Genomic DNA, 21822 nt, shown 5'->3' with positions numbered 1-21822 from the left:
TACTACAACTGCAAATTTTTTTTTTAAAATCACTTTTATGCGGTCTGAGCGCGCTCAGTCACCCAAACGCGGGGCGCGGTCTGAGCGCGTTCAGTCACCCGAACGCAGGGCGCGGTCAATCGCGTGCGGACGCCAGCGACCTCGGGTCTCAAAGAAAACGCTTTCCAGGTCGCCTGTAATCCAGACAGAGGCCCGGCAGAGGAACGCGAGCCGAACGCGGAATATTCGCGGGGAAAGGGAAGTGACCTCACGCTTCCTCTTTTCCCGGGCCAGCCTGGCGTCTGAGCGAGAGTCGCGCGGTGACAGGATTAGGGGGCGGAGTCGGCGAGCGCCGGGCTCACGGAAACGCGGCGCTTTTTGCAACGGCGTGTTGGGCTTTGTTCATTCGCCCCCCCACCCCCCTCTACCCACCGGTCCCCCAGGGTGCTCCTCAGCAACTGACTCCTCAGAAAATATACGCCCCCCCCCCCCCCCCACTTGCCCCTCTGGGAAAGGCAATCCGCACGCCCCAAGCTGCGGCTGAGTTATTCACAGCCAGAGAGAGAGAGAGAGAGGGAAAGAGAGAGAGAGAGAGAGAGAGAGAGAGAGCGCCACGCCTCCATCACGCCACCCAGCTGAGGCGCAGACCTGCGAGAGACACGCCACCCAGCGGAGGAGAAAGGGGTGGAGCCCCGGACCGATCCGCCGCCGAAACCCGCCGTTCGGTCGGCGGCGGCGGCGGCGTCACCAAGTGACGCGAGAAACGGTTTCCTCAGAGCTCTTCAGAACCCGCCCCCCGCTTGAATCCCCTCTCCGCATAAAAGGCCACTGTGATGAAAGGGGCGTCCGTATTGGGCCCTGACTGACAGAGGGGCCCCTCAAAAAAAAAAAAAAAATTAGAACACAGAAATTTTCGGCGAGATCCAAAAATCCCTGGTGGCATCCCTGCTCCTGTACTCAACCGATTTAGAAGAAAACGACGACTAAAACCACCAAAAAAAAAAAAAAATACTAGCATATGTCGCAAAACTACAAATGGTTACACGTGTTTTTCCTCCTGCACGCAGAGAATTTCAGATAAAGACCCGTTACAAATATTCAAATTCAAAAGCAACTGGAACAAGAAATCCCCCCTCAGGCTGCAGAAGCACCAAATTTCTAGAGAAAAAAAAAAACCACACTTTTCCAAGTAAGCGTGGCTGGAATACCCCCATTCTAGTCTTCCCTCAACATGCTGCGAAACCTGCCAAAAGTCATAGTCCACGTTCCCAGCAACGCCAATTCAATAATTCAGCAGCCGAAACAAAAAACAAACAGACTTTCGTCAATCGAATAAAAAAAAAAAAAAACAGACGCACAAACGCAAAACCAGGCAAATCGAGGGAGCGCAACCTGGTCCCGCCGGTCCCAGAGGCCCCGCCCCCGTTTGCCGCGAGCTCGTTTTACGCTTCTGAAAAAGCGCCGGCGTCCCCGCGAAACTCGATCGCCCCCCCCCACCCCCCCCACTCCGCGCAAACAAAAAAATGAGAATGGGGCTCGCCAGCGCATCTGGTCGAAATTCAGAAATGCCACCAAAAGGTTTTTTTTTTTTCTGTTTGTTTTTTTTTTTTTTAAACCTGGCATTTGGCCGCTCGCTTACTGGAAAAAAAAAACCCGGGGGCCCTGGGCCAACAACGCCACCTTCGCCATTTCCAGTTAGGAAGGCAAAACAGGAAGCCTGCGCTTTCAAAAAAAAAAAAAGCCACACGATCCGTCGAACCCGAGCCCGGCCTCGGGCAGGCCACTCAAAGACACCATGACAAAGCGCCGTGAGAACTGCTGTCCGACTGCATTCGAGCACACGCGTTCGGCTCACCGCTTTTAAATCACGAGTGTCTATTCCACTAATCACAACGGAGTGTAGCACAGTGGGTAAGGAACTGGGCTTGTAACCGAAAGGTCGCCGGTTCGATTCCCGGGTAAGGACACTGCCGTTGTACCCTTGAGCGAGGTACTCAACCTGCATTGCTTCAGTATGTATCCGGCTGTATAAATGGATGCAGTGTAAATGCTGTGTGTAATGTTGTGTAAGTCGCTCTGGATAAGAGCGTCCGCTAAATGCCTGCAATGTAACAGCGCCACACAGTGGGCGACGCCTCACAGCGACTGCGGAACTGTTCCGGTACCTTACACTCAGCTGGAATCGAAGGCGTAATTAAAAGCTTTGCCCGCACATGGGACTCATTGTACGCTTTTTGTCAGCAAGTCTGGCCACGAATGCCAGGGTTGCAGAAAGAGAACTGTAGTCTTCGGGATTGCAAACATTGAGAACCGACACTTAAGTTAAAACGTTGGCTTCACCTCCGCAGAACCCTTTTCCTGAGAAGAAAACCACACGTGTGCGAACCGCGCCTGGGAAGGAACGCCACGGGGCGGAGTGCTCTCACCACCGCTGAACGAGGACGATTCAACAGTCCCTCCCAGTCTTTCCCTGGCGAAAATTCTGTTGTCGGGAACAAAGTCGGACCACGTCAAACGTTTGCAGGAGAACTGCAGCCCGCAGCTCAAAACCAGCAGGTTCCAAAGAACAGGGTTAACGTTGCCTTATATCCCCTGAAGATTCATTTCCGTCCCCTGTAGGGGACGTGTCTATGGTCTTAATCTGAAGAACCATAAATTCTACTATGCTGAAACCTGCACTACAAGGGACATTCAATAAAAGTACAAAAAACTATATTTTTGAAAATGTTTTCACTCAACAATCCAAGACAAAAAAGTTACATAAATTACATTAATTTTTTTTTCTTCCGCATCTCAGGAGGAAGCAATTCAGCATCCATTCTGGAGGAAGCAATTCAGCATCCATTCTGGACGGACAGACAGCACAGCATCGGGTGCCCTAGACTGGGAGATAAAGAGGAGGTGACTGATCTGGGATCAGCTGGTCCCCTCCTCCACAGCGGCTGATCTAGGATCAGCCATACCCCTCCTCCACAGCGGCTGATCTAGGATCAGCTGGTCCCCTCCCCCACAGCGGCTGATCTGTGATCAGCTGGTCCCCTCCTCCACAGCAGCTGATCTAGGATCAGCTGGTCCCCTCCTCCACAGCGGCTGATCTGGGATCAGCTGGTCCTCTCCTCCACAGCGGCTGATCTAGGATCAGCTGGTCCTCTCCTCCACTGCGGCTGATCAGCGGCAACACCCCGAGGCCGCGCCCAGCCGCCGAACGACTGAACCCGTTCCCGTAAAGTTCCGGGGGGAAAGAAAACCGGGGAAGAGGCGCGGACTCTGCGGTGTCCCGCCTCCCTTCGCCAGAAACGGGACGGGGCGGCTTTTCCCGTTTCTATCCGCCGCTGATCTGCGAGGGCTAGTAAAACGGCGGAGCGTTCTGCGCCGGGGCGAAGCGCGGACGACGAATCTCTCTCTGCCCGGACGGGCGCCGACGCTTCGAAACGCAATCGCGTTCGGTCAAGGGCGAAGGGGCTACAGACACAGCAGAGGAAGGCCGTTCGCTTTCGGCGTTCCGTTAAGACGCGATGCGCTTGCCAAAGCCGTTTTACTTAATTACTGCCCTCTAAAACTATTATGAAGGCTTAATAAATGCTCAAAAAACTCAACGGGGGAGCAATGAGCCCAGCGACCAGCGAACTTTACATATTTATTTCGCCGTTAAACGAACCTCACTCGTCAGAGCCGTGAGCCGAGAGCGGGCGGGGTCGTCGATCGCGTAAAACGGGGCCTGCGGGGGGAACTCCCCGTCCCGTCCGTTTAAACCCGCACGAGGGAGGAGGGAGTGACACCTCGCAAAAAAAGGGGGAAACTGAATTATTCGCCGAGATTTCAAAGCAGGACGTCCAATTCGTTAATCTAATCTGCGGCCGCTCACAAAAAAAATAAATAAATAAAATAAAAAAAGCGCGATGAAGCGATGTGTCGTCCGCCGTCGGCCCGCTCTCCTCGTAAACCGGGGAACGTTCGGCGTCCGCGCGGACGAGGCTGTCGATCGCGGCCCGGCCTACGATCGAGCTCGTCGCCCCGAAACGACGCAGGGCTTGCCCCCGTGGGGGGCCACAGCCCCTTTTTTGCGAGTTCAGCCGCGCCGTGCTGCGTTTCAAAAGGGTGGGTTTTTTATTCAAACGCCCTTCCAAAGTGCTGCCGGCGCCACAGGCAAAAACCAGCCTAAAGGCGGGTGCTGGAGTTCACGAAGAACCTCGAAGGCAAGAAGAAGAAGAAGAAGAAGAAGAAAAAAAAAAAACAAGCGCCATTCGCCGCTTTGAAAACCGGCCTCACGGTTTCAATGCAAAAGCTCGTGAAGCATCAGAAACCGCACCGTCGACAGATGTTGGGGGAGGGGGGGGGGGGGGTTGGGTTTGGGAGGGGGACCGTGGAATAACTAACCGCCTTTTCCCGGCCCCGTGCTGCCGTTCCCATGTTAATCTGTTAAGGGTCCGGTAACAAGGCTGAGGGGAGAGAAAAAAGAAAAAGAAATTTTAAAAAAACCTAAAAAATTTTTTTTTTAAAGTCTCTGGGACGGGGGGCGAGGTCAGCCTCGACCGGGGCGCGCGACAGAGCGAGCCAAAAGCACCAAACTAATTAAACCACCCCCCCCCCGCGCTTCCCAAACGGGAACGAGGCCGCCGCACACTGTCAGACGGGGTTGAACAGAAGTGTGAACCGAGTCTTGGGGGGGGGGGGGGGGCGGGGGTGAAGTGGAAAAGTATGGACACTGTAGAGAGGGAGTGTGGCTGCGCACTTGTGAATGCAACAAAGAAAAAAAAAAAAGAAGTGTTCTTTATTTTCACAGCACCCTCTTGACTACCCCCCCCCCACCCCCCAATGTGAAAAGGGGCTGACACAAGAATACACTGGCCTTGAGTGAGAGAGAGAGAGAGAGAGACAGAGAGAGAGACAGAGTGGGAGAGAGACAGCGAGAGAGAGGGGAGAGAGTGAGAGAAAGAGAGGGAGAGACAGCGAGAGAGAGGGGAGAGAGTGAGAGAAAGAGAGGGAGAGACAGCGAGAGAGAGGGGAGAGAGTGAGAGAAAGAGAGGGAGAGACAGCGAGAGAGAGGGGAGAGAGTGAGAGAAAGAGAGAGAGCCCCCCCCCCCCTTCCTCTCCCGCCCACCCGACCACCTCGCCATCTATAGCAGTCACCAGGGCCCTGGCCGCCTCCCATTGGCTATTTTAAGCGGCCCTCTGGTGTCTGGTGCTGCCCCCCCCCCCGACGAGCCTTTCCGAGACGCGCAAGTAACACCTCCACCGCCGCCGCAGCGGGGGACTCTGGGACGGCGTCGGAGGACCGCGGCGGGGTCCAGAAAAGGCTTCCGTGTTTCGCATGTCCCCTCCCCCCCCCCCGGGTAGCGTTCCGCTCTGGGACCGCGCAAAAAACCGGTCGCCTAACCAAACGCGATGCAAATTCTACCGCCCCTGTCAGATACGCAGGTGCGGCGCATGTATTCAAATCGACCCACACCCCCCCCTCCCCAACCCCCCCTCCATTGACGCCAACTTCGCCGGTTGAATTCCCACGGTTCGATGGGACGCGAGACCGCCGAGAGCCTTGACGTCTTTTCGGAATCGAGCGTCCCACTTAAGAGTCAAACTACGTCCGCTGCACCCGTGTGAGGCGAGGTGTGCGGTCCTGATCTCGTCCGACCGTTTTAAGCAGGCGAGCGGGCATCCCCCTCTCCCCCTTTCGGCGTAGCATGGTGACCCCAAGCCCCCGATTAAACTCGCTTACGAACCCGACGCTCACTCGTTCCCCTCCCTTGTGTCCAAATTGCTCTCTGTAACACACGACTTCTATTCGCGCAAGTCACACGGACTCTGCAAAGACGTTCATAATAACACCAAAGATGTTCAACTTGTATCCTTCGACTTCTCCGGTCGAAGGATCCAATTTATTTTACCTTCTTTATCCAGGTAAATGTAATGTAATGTGTCTATGTGAGTCTACATGCGGCAGAAACGAGCCGGGACCTAATCTTTGGTCAAAACTTTCAGAGCAGGTAGCAGGCTTCTTGTTGGGATTAAGCGGCCACGCCTACCTGGCGGTGAGCAGCGTACGCCGTTACAGGGGCCAGGTTTCCAGCGGGGGGCCAGCCCCAGCGCACCTGCCTCACGCGGTAGGGAAATGTAGTCAAATCAGGGCGGTAGAAACGGCTGCAGCTTTTCACATGCGATGGGGGGGGTCACAAAGTGTTCACCACGTTTTTTTTTTTTGTTCCAACCAGAATTTCAACAGGCTGGCAATCGAATGAACACAAAAACGATTGCTTCCTCTTTTTAAGCACACGGACATCAGACCGTTATTCTTCGTGGAACGCTTCCCAATTTCTGACACAAATGTGGTTTAAGAGGCTAAAGGATCCCGCTAGACACGAAAGGCACCTATCTAAGAAAGACTCGCAGCTTGTTCAAATTCTGGGACTGCAACTGCGGTTGGAGCGAGAACCTGACTGTTAAGGTGGGGTTGCGTGACATCAAAAAATCGAAGCGCACGCCTAGCTCGGAGATGACAGCTCTGAGCTCACCCATCAGTCCTCCTTAACAGGGAAATAAGCTCCCATAATGTGGGACGCTTACAATGCAAACAGCAAATATATATATACATATAAATATATTGTTTTTTTTCTTTTTTCACCTTGCCTTCTGTGTCTACCATAAAACCAAAGTCACAGATCTCTACAGTTAGCCAACAACCGAATCTTTATGATTCAATTATTTTAAATGCTTCAAATTATCAAAAGCTTTTTAAAAGACTGCACTGCTCCGTGGGTATAAGCGCTCTGATTAATATGCTAATTTTTACAGCTTTAATGTGTGTGTATTTATATATATATATATATATATATATATGGCTAATTATGTAGCCACCTGGCTAGCTCCTGCTCACTGCTTCCCTACAGCAAGCAAGTGGTGTCACGCTCGCTGCAGTGTTAAAATATTGGCATAGTAAAGCCACGTCAGCCAAATATTCAAATCTCATGATATTCAATATAAACCAGACATTGACAAACCTACTGTACAGAGACAACAGACACAAAGAGGACGGTTCAGTGTAGGGCATGTTCCGGATGGTTCCAGAATCGTCCGATGCCTGTCTGGTTATTTTAGTATTCACTGCCAATTCACCGCAGCCCGGGTTCAACAAAGCCCTGTGATCCAGTCCGCACGCTCCCTGTGTTCTGTATGTGCTAAGAGACCGTGAACCGCTGCTCAATACAGACTGTGAACCGCTGCTCAATACAGACTGTGAACCACTGCTCAATACAGACTGTGAACCACTGCTCAATACAGACTGTGAACCGCTGCTCAATACGGACCGTGAACCGCTGCTCAATACGGACTGTGAACCACTGCTCAATACAGACTGAACCGCTGCTCAATACGGACTGTGAACCACTACTCAATACAGACTGTGAACCTCTCTCAATACAGACTGTGAACCGCTGCTCAATACAGAATGTGAACCGCTGCTCAATACAGACTGTGAACCACTGTTCAATACAGAGAGTGAACCGCTACTCAATACAGACTGTGAACCACTGCTCAATACAGACTGAACCACTGCTCAATACAGAGAGTGAACCGCTACTCAATACAGACTGTGAGCCATTGCTCAATACAGACCGTGAACCACTGCTCAATACAGACTGTGAACCACTGCTCAATACAGACTTCTCAATACAGACTGTGAACCACTGCTCAATACAGACTGTGAACCACTGCTCAAGGCAGACTGTGAACCACTGCTCAACACAGACCACAAACCGGTCGGTGCTCAACACAGACCGCCACCTGGCCCCTTTTCAACCTGAGCCCGAGCGGCACGCTGCGCTCAGTCCGGCAATCCATTCGCCTAAGTGGCCGTGGACCCACACTGAAGCTCAGAGAGAATCTAGACCAATAAAGAGGCTCGATATTACAGTCCCGTAAATGGCCCACCAGAGCAGCCAATCAAACGGCTCGCACCCTCGGAATTTGGACCCAACTCCCCCTTTATTTAATCTCTGGAGTCAGTAACCTCGCCGCCACAGACGTCAGACCAACGCAGGGTACTTTTCCCACTGTGTAATGAACTGCAGATAACAGGCGGAGGAGAGTGACACACGAAGGGGATGGACTGGCAGGTGGAGCGGACCTGCAATATGGCCAACATTTATCCAAAGCCAAGAAGGGGGGGGGGGGGGGGGTGACAGCAGGTCTTAATTAAAGAACACCTGCATAAATCACTGACAGGCGGCTCCGAGGGCAGCGAAAGGAAATGAGCCTCCCCCGATTATTGCTCGCTTGCAATAACCTTCCCCGGTGCGCTCGCACAGGAAGCAGGCCCACGCGGCGCGAACGCGGGACAGGACGTCGGGCCAAGCGAATATCCCCACAACTGTCATACGCCGCCTCGGAAAAGCGCCGCGACAGTAGGCAGCAAGCATTCTGGGTATCGCGCAACCGCCAAGCAAAGAGAGTTGGCTAAGGAGGCGAGATGTCTCACTCGCGCTTTCCTAAAGGCTCGAAACAGCGTACGCCTGGAGCGGTGCCACCGAGAGTAAAGCATCTCGTCGCTCGGTGAAATCTTGGGTCGAATGCCGAAAACCAAAAACGAAGTCGCGTTCGAACGATAGCCGCCCTCGAACGTCTTTCAACTTTCGCAAAAAGCGCGTCGGCCAATTTTTTGGTTTTTTGTTCCCCGATGCGTTCATCCGAACTGTGATACATTTCAAATTGTAATCGGCGTTAGCTTGTTGAATTATGCTTTCTCTCAGACGACAGTTAGCTCAAAAAGCTCGCTCGCTCTTTCCTCACAACTCGAGGGAGAGCTGCATCATGCTGCGATACTTCTGCAAATCTTTATTGGAAAATAAATGCTCACATGTATGGATGCAGACAGTTGTAAAGACTTATTTCCGAAAAGAATAAACAAATGAACACAAAATCACTGCAACATTTATGGGTTTTCAATCGGAGGCTTCAATAAGACAGCAACAAGCCTACGGTTCCTGTATTTAACTTCAATGCTGGTGTAGGGCTACTAAAAGCATAGTTTAATCTGTGGCAGTTGAGCAGAAAATAAGCAGTGTGGAAAATCCCCTTTAAACGTATTAAACTCATTGGTTTCAACCAGATTTCATAAATTGTCCTTGATTGACAAGTGTGCCAATGATCTGAGTAAACCATTAGCGTTCAACTAAGAAAACATAATTAATTAATTAATTGCGGTTTTGTTAATCGAGGAAAACGACTGAAATCAGGTTGAAACCAATCGCTCTGCTCCACTCACAGGCTCTGCATGGCCATGCAGCTTCCATGTGATCCTCAAAGTTGCCTCTGATTGGCTGTCGTATCAAGAGAGATTAAAATAAAAAAACAAGATGGCGCTCAGCAGAGCGCATACCTCAGCCAGCACTAATTGTCAAGAAACACGAGTTGCGCACGTGGGATAGTCACCAAAAGTTAATAATTTTTAAAAGTCCTGTATCTCAAATCTGGCATGAGGTACGCCTGTTTAAATTCCAGCCGCTAAAGTATTTTAGTCAGTTACTGCAACTCCACTTGGCCAATCATTTGTATTTGTTCAGAGGCCAGACAGCTGCTCTCTATCACCCCCCCCCCACCACCCCACCACCCCACCACCACCCCCCCAGCTGAGAGGCACACAAGTTCTCACGGTGTTTACGTGAATCAGTTCTGAAGTCAAGTGCCATTTGTGAGAAGCCACGCCCACTGCCACGCCCCCCCCCCCCTTTGGTCAATTACTGTAAAAAGTTAATCAGTTCTTCCTTGCCCCCAAATAATCATTTCCACGAATATTTGTGGCGAGCCGCGCCCATTACCGCGCCCCACGTCGGCTACTTAATGTGTGAAAATGACTTCTTCCGTGCTCCGCGACTAAGCGTTCCACCAAGTATAGTGCAAATCCGTTCAAAACTTTCGGAGATATCCTGCAAACAGGCAGTCAAACAGACGGACAGACGAAATGAGACATAAACATTACCCCGTCATCTCGGGTTGGCGGAGGTAAAAAGACAAAAAATAAAGCCAATACGCAATACACAAGACAATGAAGATGCTTATTATAGTGCTCAAAAAATATTCTTCAATTATTATTCTTACGGTTAATCGTGTTCTAGCTTTACCAACATGATTCACTATCGTATGGGGCGACATAGCTCAGGAGGTAAGAGCGGTTGTCTGGCAGTCGGAGGGTTGCTGGTTCGATCCCCCGCCCTGGGCGTGTCGAAGTGTCCCTGAGCAAGACACTGAACTCCTGACTGCTCTGGTGAATGAGAGGCATCAATTCTAAAGCGCTTTGGATAAAAGCGCTATATAAATGCAGTCCATTTACCATTTACTATGAAAAGAAAATCCTAACTGACTGCTCTTAAGTACTGAACAGCACAACAAAAAAAGACAACGCCAGGCGACTATTCAAACAGATTCTTCCAGAGAACTGGAACTTCACGAAATGATTTACAGACACGCGCTAATTTCACTCTGATCTCCTACAGAACTCCAGAACCAGAAGAGAGCGTGCGACCAGCTCGTAATAAGATGCAAGACGACCTGCCAACTCGCACATTAACCTTGGAGCGCCTGTTCTCTTTAGAAACACTTCAGGTGAAGATAATTAATCCCCCTTTGTGCAAAATCGAGCCCCTGGGAATGCGTCGAACTCTTGGCCGTGAGCTTTTTTACAAAAGGCAGGCGAGCAAATAAACTTTTGGGATTTCCTTAGTCAGAAATACGTTGCGGGTAACGGATCAGCGCTGGAGTGTAGTGTAGCACAGTGGGTAAGGAACTGGGCTTGTAACCGAAAGGTCGCCGGTTCGATTCCCAGGTAAGGACACTGCCGTTGTACCCTTGAGCAAGGTACTTAACCTGCATTGCTTCAGTATATATCCAGCTGTATGAATGAATACAATGTAAAAAATGCTATGTAAAAAAAGTTGTGTAAGTCGCTCTGGATGAGAGCGTCTGCTAAATGCCTGTAATGTAGTGTAATGTAGTGTGATGTCACAAACGGTTCCCGACGCGCTTTCCCCCCCGGGGGGGGGGGGGGGTCTCCCGAAAGCGGAGACGCTGGCCTCACCTGTAGTAGCGGGACTGCAGGTAGGTGGAGCAGACGGCCTTGGAGACGTGGCTGGCCGAGCCGAAGTCGATGACCTTGACGCGGTAGGGCTGGCGCGCGGGGTCCACCAGCATGATGTTCTCGGGCTTGAGGTCGGCGTGGATGAGGCCCAGGCCCTTGAGCTTCCTGAGCGCGGTGGCCACCTGCTGCAGCACGGGCCGGATCACCCGGAGCGGCAGCGGGCTGAACTTGTTCTGCTTGAGGAAGTCGTAGAGGTTCTGCTCCAGCATCTCGAACACCAGGCAGGTGTGGCTCTTGTGCTGGAAGCACTCCAGGGCGCGCACCAGGTTGTTCTCGTCGGCGTTCTCGCCGCTCAGCCGCGCCAGGATGCCCACCTCGATCTGGCCCTGGCGCGCGTACGACGGGTGGCTCTTCAGGATCTTGACCGCCACCACCTCGCTCGTGCCCCGCTTCCAGCACTTCACCACCTGCCCGAAGGTGCCCCGGCCCAGGAAGTCCAGCACCTCGTAGGCGTTCTTCGCCGAGCGCAGCACCTCGTGCTGCACCAGCTGGTAGTCCCCGTCCCCGGCCCCGCCCCCGCCCCCGGCCCCGCCCTGCTTGGAGGGCCCTCCTCCGGCCGCCGCCGCTCCCGCTCCCGCCCCCGCCGCCGGGTTCCCGGCGCTCGTCTGCAACATGGTGGGCATCGCGGACGGCTCCTCCGCTATCCGCACGGCGCTCCCTCTGGTCTCCAGCTCCTCGCTCTTACGCTTCAGCCCGCATGGCCGAGGGCCGCCCGGCGAGCGCAAACCTTCGCCGTCCTCCTCCTCGTCCCCCTCCTCTTCCTCGTCCTCCCCTCCGGCCGCCCCCGCCGCCGCTCCACAGCTGCCTCCCGCCGGCCCCGGCTGCCGCTCCCGCTGCCCTTCGCCCCCTCGCTCGGGGACCCCTCCTCCTCCTCCTCCTCCTCCTCCTCTTCCTTCCCGGGGCTGCGGCTGGCCTACCGTCCCGGGCTGTCCGCGACGCGCGCCTCCGGGGTCGTCCGCCGCCGCCGCCGCCGCCGCCACCTGCGACGGAAAGTCCCGCCCGCCGCGGGGTCTGCCGCCCGCCGCGTCCTCCGCCCGAAATGCGCGAGCGACGATGCTCGTGGGGTCGGCGACGCCGAGGGTTCGACCGCTCAGGTGGTAGACCTGCGGGAAGGCTCTCTCATGGTACGCGCAGCCGCCGGGCTCCACTTTGAGTTTCTTCACGCTGCAAAAGGCACTTGTCTGGGCTTGATACACATGTGGTGGGTAGACCAGGACTTGTGAGGCCATACCTGCAAGGGGAGGAAGAGGAGGAGGAGAAAGGACAGGAGTCAGAACGCTGACGGCGAGAGCCGTCCATAGCATGCACGCACACGCGACTTAGCTAGCTCATTCCACCGGAATTCCACCTACGGAGGAGCTAGCCTCATTCAAAGCGCTCGGTGGTCCTCGAAGGCAAAAAGCACCGAACATTCACTCTCAATTCAATTCATTCCCGCCAATACAGACCACATTGCATAGCAGCATTTAACACAAGGTCAAGATCGCGAATTTGACGCGCGGTACTGGCAATGAACCAAACTGACATCGGCCACAAGTATTACTCGTTAGTCTGAAATCACTTTCTGCTTTCAGGGTAACTAAACGCTCTGCACCAAACCACAACATTTCTGTCCAATCTGAATTCAAGGAACCGCAAAAAGCAGAGCGCTACCTCTCAAAATGCTGTACCAGGGGGGAGAATCCTTTTTTTCGCGCCTGTGCACGTTTTTTTATGTTATGCGCGCGGGGGTTGCACAAGCCAGCGACGTAACTTCCGCAACACTATCCTCCCCACGGACTAACCATAAACCGACTGAATGAATCAGCTGTTTTTTTTCCCCCCGAAACGGTTCCAAAACTGCAACGATGTCGACGCGACGCATAGATTCTCTGCTTTAAAAAAAAAAACAAAAAAAAAAAACAAAAACAAGAGAAACTTGCATCACGCTTCGCTGGCGCTTCCAGGGGGAAGGAAATAACTAACTTCTCGAAAGGATCGCCTGACCTTTCGGGGCTGGTTGACCTAGCGAGCGCGTTTCGGGGTCGCTAGGCGACCGATGACTCAGACGGAACGTCCTCCCGCGAATGGGAAGCTGTCGGGAGAGGGCGGCGCGTCGCCATCCGCCACGCAGGGGCGGCCGATCGCGTCCCCCACCCCTCTAAATCTAGCCCGCCCCGTGTAGAGCTCCTGGCCAATCACAGCAGCACACGAGCCCCTCGATCATTCCGTACGGGATTTGACGGGCGTCTCTCCCTCCGGCCCGGAACGAGGAGGTGGGCCCTTTCCGTTTTGAGCCAAGAAGCCGATTTCATCAGCGGCTCACCCTGACCTAACATTACATTACAGCCATTCAGCAGACGCTACACAGCATTCACATTGCAGCCATTCATACAGCCGGTTATACACTGAAGCAATGCAGGTTAAGTACCTCGCTCAAGGGTACAACGGCAGTGTCCTTACCCGGGAATCGAACCTGCGACCTTTAGTTCACAAGCCCAGCTCCTGACCCGTTGCGCTACACTGCCGCCCCCCCGCGGCCGCCGCGGCCCGCACGCCTCACCGTAGCGGGCGACCCCAGTTCTTCTGCTCGAGGAAACGAGGCTCTGCCATCTTTAATCTTTAACTTTAATCTGCCGTCTACTGAGATCGAGTCAGACGCAGAAAGCGACGCATCTGGCCCGACTGCCATTACTTTGCTCCACAAAGCAAGCAGCTAACAAAACACGGCATCGTACGCAGCGGCAAGCCGTCACTGCAGGCACTGAATCAACACCTTTCTCAAAGGCCCACCTTCAAAGACGGCACAAAAGCTACCGCCAGCATCTCGCTGCGTCCCTGAGTTGGCAGCCTACCCTCTCGCGCTACCACTTTCTCCCTCCGCTATCAGCGCCTCCTGCACCCGAGCACGACCCCACGAGAAAAAAAAAAAAAAGGAAACGCGGGGAACTTCCAGAAACTTCCTAGCTTTGAGGAAGGCCGCCCGTGCACGCCTGCCTCGACAGGGAGCCGTGTAATTTAGCACGCGACCGCGCGGCTCGGAGCGCTTCGGAGGCGTCGCCGGCTAAACGTCGCTAACGCGCGCCAAGGCTGCAGGTTCATTCAGACTGGCGGGTAGGTGTGGCGCGGAGCGGCAGTTAAACTCGGCCTGTGAGTCAGAACAACCCCGCCCGTTTCTGAGAGCGGTGAGCGCCGCGCGAGTTCGGGCGTTCAAAAAAATCGTTTAAAAAAAAAAAAAAACGCACAGAAAATGGAACTGAAAGGAAGTGGGCCTGCCTTGGGATTTTCCAAGCGACCACATGGCTCATCGTGTGAGATCACAAATGACGTGATCGGAATGCTCGGCTGAGAACATTCCAGTGCTGACGTAACAATGAATGCGCTGATGCAACAATCACTACTGGTAACTGAAAGCAATGGAGTTCCAGAACACTGATTTATAATTCTAAAAACACATTCCCGAAAGACCTATTCTTCAAAGGGTTAAATTGAGGAAGGCCAGGAGTGTACAGGAAGTAGTGTGAGTGAGGGAAGGACGTTTCTAGACGTTTTCACCAGCAGAGGAGTTAGCTGAAGTAGCAAGCGCAATACTTCTACCCTTGGAAGAAATGCCATGCAAAAAACTGCAGACAGAATGACCTGAGGTTACATTACATTACACATTATATTACAGGCATTTAGCAGACGCTCTTATCCAGAGCGACTTACACAACTTTTAACATAGCATTTTTACATTGTATCCATTTATACAGCTGGATATATACTGAAGCAATTTCGTTAAGTACCTTGCTCAAGGGTACAACGGCAGTGTCCTTACCCGGGAATCGAACCTGCGACCTTTCGGTTACGAGCCCAGTTCCTTACCCACTGTGCTACACTCCGTCCACCATCCCCCATCCCCCGAAACAACCGCGTGTCTCTCACCGAGGTCAGTCATCGCCCTGAGGCTGGGTCTAATCCTCAAAGTTAGTTTCATGTCATCCTATATCATCATTATGAGGTGTGCGCAACCATAAGTAGGCCTATGAGCTCAATTCACAAAAAAGTGACATGAAACAAGTTGGCATCTAATAGGGGTCTCAAATTTGACTCTCTATCCAGGTGGGACTAGAAAACACCCCCCAGGATCTGGGGAGATAGCGTGAACCTCCGCGCGCGTTACGCTCTCCCAGTGAAGCTCCTCGCTGTCAGGTGAAAAGAAGCGGCTGGCGACTCCACGTGGTAGTCTACACCCTCCCCAGACCGATGGAGGATAGCGCATCGACCAGGACCGCGATACACACAGGGAATGGGTATAACGACTAAATTGGGGAGAAAAATGGGAGAAAAAAAAAAAAACACCCCCCAATTTACGACACTTTAAAAAATTCCACTTATCTTACCGTCTGGGAAACGGAGCGGGGAGCGGGGTCAAAGCACTCAGAGGCCTGCAATGTAGCCTGCGCTAACTAGCTAGCAACCAACCCCGCCGTATAAACAGGCCCAGTCCCGTTTAGAGGCTTCACCCAGCACCCCGAGTTCAGAAAACATAAACCAGGGAGGCCTACAGAGCAGTATACCCAAGGTAAGGGCTGGGGAAACAACAGCTCTGCGAAAGCAGAGACGCTAGCTGCGGGCGCTGCCCGTTTCACATTTAAATATTTATGCTTCGGTACTGGCTTACCTGCCAGGCGCCGGCACGCTGGACGCACCGGACAGAGCGTAGTCTCCAACTGCCACCGGGACCGGAAAAACGAAAGGGTCCGGGAGGAATCCGCTATCCTCCCTCTTTAATCGTAACACCCGGCTAATCTCTAACGACACGGTCGCTCCACGCCGCGCGCACTTTTTCCAGCTGAAGGTCGGAAGCGACCTTTCCCCACAGCCGCAGGCCACACGGAACCCAAGGACGGAGAGGGATCGTACGTTTTTAGGACTTCAGGTCAGGTCTCGGCGGGGTTTCAGGGCCTGGTTTTTGGGGGGCTGCCCCGTGCCGCGAATGCAGCAGCGTTCAGGCGTAAGAGCCAGGCCTGCCTAGCCCTGTTCCTGGAGATCTAACCGTCCTGCGGGTTTTCACTTCAACCCTAATCTGGCACACCCGATTCTACTAATTAGCAGCTCAACAAGAGCTCTGGCTGTTGAATGAGGTGTGTGCTTTGTTGGGGTTGGAGTGAAAACCTACAGGACGGTAGATCTCCAGGAACAGGGTTGGGCAGTCCTGGCTTTAAGCCTTGGGGCCCCTGCTTCCTGAAACTGCCCCCCCCCCCCTCCCCCGGAAACTACCGCCAGGTGACAAGGCTGACTGGCATAAAAACAGTGGCGCTCTCAGACACCTCCAGCAAACCTCCCTGCGCCCCGACAACAACCCCCGGCCTCCTGACACCACTTACGCGGGAGAGCGGAGATGAAGCATACTGGCGTCTCTTTCTTTGGAGGGGGGGGGGGGGGCAGCGTTACCGTGAATCAACAGAGCATAGCTGCTAAGTGGAGCCCCAGACACAAGGGGATCAAAGCTGCACATCTCTCCCTCTTACAGGGTCCGCCTTAAGGGGGGGGGGGGGGGGGGGGGTCAGCAAGGCTGTGAGACATAAACCGCACAATCCGGGGGGGGGTGTGTCCTCTCTCGTGGCACGGCCTGCAGAGCGCCGTCCACACGCCCATTGCGAGCTGTGATGTAAGCAGTCCCGCCGAGCAACCTCTGACGTACATCTCTCTCGCTCCCCGTTCTTCCTGTCTGACAAAGCCTAAAAAGCCATACTTTTTTTTTTTTGTTTTTTTTGTTTGTTTTTTTTTTTAAACCTCACAATCTCAGTTCTGTAATATTCGGCTCTCGGACCCGAAGGAAAACGCGACGGTCAGCCACCCCGCCGGGCCGGCTCTTATCGCGGCGAGGAGGCTCGTCCTCCCCGCGGCGTCGTCGGGTCACAGCGCGCTCGGCGTCGCGGACGGCCGCGGGGCTAACGCTAACCGCCGACCTCTCTCCGAATGAGGATCAAAGCGGGAAAATAAAAAATAAAATAAACAGAAAGCTCCCGTCAAGTGGCACAGCGTCTCTGCCCAGAGGGCGGGAACCCCACTGAGCAGCGGACAAGAGGACGATACGGCCCTTCTCGCTCCGTCCGAAGAGCGCGGGAGCAGCACCCCCCGGGCGGGAAGCTAACGACGGGATCGGCGAAGCGCCTCGCGCTTCTGTCCGTCCCGCTGTACCGTTAGGCAGGCGAGTCAGGGCGTCAGGGACAAAAGGACTCCCGAAAAACCGTCCGTCCCCCCATGCCTTTCGAACGCAGTGGAACCGCTAAATAAAATTACCCTCCCCCGGAGGAGAACGCAGGGAGAGGCCAGAGGAAGGAACCCACCGGAGTTTTCCCTTTCATGAGGCGGCCATGTTTCCTCGTGACCGCAGCTGACCGCGCTTTTCAAGATTTTCCCAGAAACCGAGCGGATTCCTGCAAAAGCGAGCGCTCTTTCCGCCCCCCGTCCCCCCCCATCCCTCGACGGTACACAGCGGAATTTCCGTCAGGAACATGCCCAAGTGGGACGACGCTGCCGCCAAATGCACCAAAACCCGAAAGGGGGCCAGGCGGTTCCAGCCAATGTCACAACGGCGCCAAGACACCGCACAGTAGTTTGAGAACCCCCGGTGTTTAATATAATATACCAGAATGTTCTGTTATGTCATCTTACAGTTAAGAACCCCCCCCCCCCCCCAGGAAACACTCCACTATTCATATTTCAACAAAAGTCTGTTTAATCATCAGAAACCACATATTAAAAAAACAGCTATACAGGACATAATGGTTCTGTTGGAAAGTCATTTCCCGCAGTTCACTGGCCAAAAAATTTGGCTCATGTCCAACAGGTGCGTTGTCACCAGGTAACCCATTAATAATAATAATATAGCCTGTTACAAGCGCTGCTTAAACATTAACCTGCTCACCTCTTCTATGAGAAACTTTTTTTTTTTTTTGACTGCCTACGAGGCCTTAAAAAAAACTACTTCAGGAGACATGGAGGCAGGTGTAGTTTATGTGTGGAACGCTGCAGGATGGAGGAGGAGTCTTGGCTCCGATGAAGAGCGTCAGGCTCAGTCACGGCAGGGTAACGGATCCGTAGGCTGCAGGTTTAAACCGCAACGCCATGCCTACCGACGCCCAAACACCACCCGTCCACCACCAGCGAGGTACCCACCCAACACCACGGTTTTCTCCGCAAGCCGTCGAGGCGGCAAAGCCGAACGCAGCCAGGGAGGTCCTCCATATGGGTCTGATTGGTTTCTGCTGTCAAGGTTTTAGCCAGTGGAATTACTAGCTTCTAGCTGCGTGTGGACAATTACTAGTCCTAGCGACGGAAGTAAAGGCAATCCATTCACAGGCCTGCGAACCTGCAAATTTGTATTTCATCATCATTCAGCACTACCTTCGTGACAGTCTGTACGCCGCGTCCATTATAAACAAGGCACCATTCAGTACTTCGAAATAAAAACTAACGCACAAGACAGTACGTCATGCGGAAGTTCTGAAGGAGACAAACAAATGCTAAGTACGGCAGCGCTCGATGTCAAAGCGCGCAACCAATATTGATCTGAAGTGCTGAAAGCCACGCATTAACGTCCTCCAGAAGGCTGCTTCTAGGAAAAACCGGTGTCTGTTAAACCCTTGTCTTCAGCTCAGGCCGATATGTTTATCAGTTTGTTGCAAGCGCGGATTTTATCCACGTCGACTAGAAACTGCATCAGCGCATTGTTTACCGGACAACAAGCACTCGGTCCAATATCCAATCAAAATACAAAGGCATGGCTCATCGCAGTCAATGACGTACGTCGTCCCACGTACTACTTTTGAAAAAAAAATCTATTGTGGAACACACATGGAGGGCACTGTAGACGGTTGCATAATAAACTGTGTAGAGGTTTAAAAAAAGCTGGTTAATGTCGCTAAACACGCTAATCACATTAAGTGATTAATTGGAGGCATCTGTTAACGGTCTCTCTTAGATGTATTCGTCTGTTTTCAGACAGCTCGTTGCTGGGACAGCGTCTCCGAGGAGAAAAAAATATGCGTTGTCAAGGACCCGATAAACACTCGACCAACACTGCACAGAAAGAGTGACTCAAACTTTGCTCTTTTGAGGGCGTTCAAAGAACAAATGCTGGCTGACACGCACACGAGCTACAATTTGGAGTAATACTGTAAAGCGACTAAAAATTTTATTTTTTTAAACACAAAAAGGATATAAAAGCTGATGAACCATAATACAATGCTCTTCTGAATAAAGTAGCAGGAGTCTTGCATTGCAAACAAAGTTCAAACTTCTTTCATCAATTTGTTTTTATACCAGGAAAGAACTTTTTATGCGAAGAAAGAACTTGGTATGAGGCAAGAGGCAGAAAATAGTCTACAGTCAACAAGATGCACCGCATTCAAAAGAATGCACACACAAGAACGGCCAAGCCTCCAAGTTCTGAAATGCATTGCAACACAAGATTACGGCGCATGTCCAGGAATGCGAGGTGGGGATTTCATCCAGCCTCTTCCTGTGGCAGGGAGGTCAATAGCACAGCCGTATTTGGCACAATTACGCACGCACGCATCCATTTCGGCCGTGTACTTTTCCAGACTCAACTAATGGCAGAGCAAACAAAAGCGGGGCTGGCCTTCTGTTCCTTTCCAAGATTGCGGCCACATGATCACGTGACTTCAATTCTACTTCCTATAAAAAGTAAATACTCATTCTTCTCAAATAGCTGCAACCCACATTTTATTTTTAATTTTATTTCCTATATATAATATCCCCCATGAAAGGGATTGTGTTGCCGTTTGACTGGCGTCAGAGAGCAGAAAATGACTCTGGGTCTCGTGCACCATTCATGACTGTTTTTAGCCTCATCAAATATGATGTGAATCCACCTGCGGACTCAAAATACGATATTACTCAGATGCTACTTATGAATTTGTGCTCAAGAGGGAAACGCTAGTCGGTATTTGTGGCTCAGAGGCACTTTGAGTCGAACATTCAGAAACTAGCAGATAATTTTAAAAATGTTCGCGCATTCTCACGTCTAAAAGTGGCAAATTGTCAGTTGCAAATTACCACAGTTGCAATGCAAATTATCATCAGTGTTGTTCTGGACCTTTTTAGTCCGGGGCTGGAGACCCCTCCTATAAACACGTAGTTGTTTCCCTCTGCTTAAGTGAGAGTTTCACTTCTGAATGTTGGCCGATACCCAACACAGATAATGTGAGAAAAAGTGCTTTGCTGCTTCAAAATACATATGCGCTGAATGCGAAACGGCTAACTTAAACAGCCACGCAACACAAGATCTACATAATTCCATGTGCTAGAGAAAAACACGGGATTTTGGATGTATTTGGCTAACATCATGGAGCATAATTCCGTTGTCTCACGGGTTTGTTACCTAACTCGCAAGCCAGCCAAAGCCCTGCACCAACGTGCACGAACATCGTTAGCAAATAAAACGCTCCCCAGCTAGCGAACTTACCAGAACCTGCACCTATCTTCATAGATATCAATCTGAACCCTTGATGAGATTAATTGTTTATTTTCATTCAGTTGTCTCAATATGTATTAATTAAATACATTATGTAAGTCTGTTTATTTTTTTAAAAATGTTTCATAACATTAAATGGGAAACAGTTACCGAGCTGACAATAGTTTATCCACTGCCTGGACTGAGTTAAGTAACATTACCTAACGTTAATCCATTTGCACTTGCCAGCTCACAAAATTGCAGATTCTTGTGAAATCTGAGAATGTTGTATGATTACGTGATAATTAGCGAACAGCCAAGAGTTTACGCCAAACCACAGCGAATGAAAATAATGTCACGGGTGTAACGACAGCTACTCCCAGCAAAGCGATTAGAGACAGTGTTATACGTAAACTTTAACTAGCAACAGGCTAAAGGAAATCTTACAACCAGAAAACGAGATGAATAGTAAACAAATAAAAGTTAAACTAGCTTGCTAGTTATCAATCTAGCAAGAACGCTATAGTGAGCGAGGTGACAAGCTGCTAGGCTATCGATATTGCTTCCTGGGCTGACGGGGATTAGGACAGAAAGCAAGCTGCCCAGACCAATAACAGCAAGCTGAAAATAAAGTCGATTATGTAAACTAGATTTGTCTATTAACCAACTAAACACGCTTTCCATAAAGATTGATAACAGGGTGGCTACTTTGCTGAAAAGCAGACATTAGCATGCAGAAGCCAGCCATTTTTCATACTTATCACTAGATAACAACCAAATTACAACAGAGAAAGATAGTTGCCAATAAAAACAGAAATGTTAACTATTTACCTTCACAGATAGTCACATGTGATAGAATCCAGGGCTTCTGTGAACATGTTATGGAGTTATATTGTGCCCACACCATGCTCCGTATGTATGTACTGCTGCCATCTTGTCCTGGACAACAGGAGGGGAAAACTCGCTCTCGACAAAACCACCATCTCCCACATTTCAAACTTCAAACAACTGACGTACACAACCATTCAACTGGACAATACCAATCCAGCAACGTAGCTAACGAGTTCTCGTTTCTGGAAAGATTGCTTTTCTCTTGGACGTGGGGGCTATGAAGCCCATTTTCCCCGTTTAGAAGAGGGACCCACTGCCCCTGTATCCCAGCTGATCTCTGTGCAAGCTGGTCTCTAACATGTCTCTCTTTGGGCTGAGAGTGGAACACTGTGCGACACGCAGGAGACCAGACCAATCGATCGTAGAACTCGCCCAGTCTACC

General features: G+C 51.7%; 1 protein-coding gene across 1 annotated transcript in view; it reads right to left on the bottom strand.

Moving 5' to 3' along the window:
* The window catches only part of LOC118215406 (homeodomain-interacting protein kinase 3-like), a 54946-nt gene extending 33194 nt beyond the window's left edge, over nucleotides 1–21752 (bottom strand). The window contains exons 1-2 of the mRNA XM_035396167.1: nucleotides 21381–21752; nucleotides 11045–12335 (exon numbers count right to left, since the gene is read on the bottom strand). Coding sequence (XP_035252058.1) covers nucleotides 11045–12335; nucleotides 21381–21456 — 1367 coding nt within the window. The 5' untranslated portion in view covers nucleotides 21457–21752. The remainder of the gene's footprint in view (nucleotides 1–11044; nucleotides 12336–21380) is intronic.
* Nucleotides 21753–21822: the final 70 nt, after the last annotated feature.

Source organism: Anguilla anguilla, chromosome 16 (assembly GCF_013347855.1).
Source record: "Anguilla anguilla isolate fAngAng1 chromosome 16, fAngAng1.pri, whole genome shotgun sequence".
Taxonomy (NCBI): Eukaryota; Metazoa; Chordata; class Actinopteri; order Anguilliformes; family Anguillidae; genus Anguilla; species Anguilla anguilla.
The sequence above is the reverse complement of the archived record's forward strand: the minus strand, read 5'-3'. Positions and strand labels throughout refer to the sequence as shown.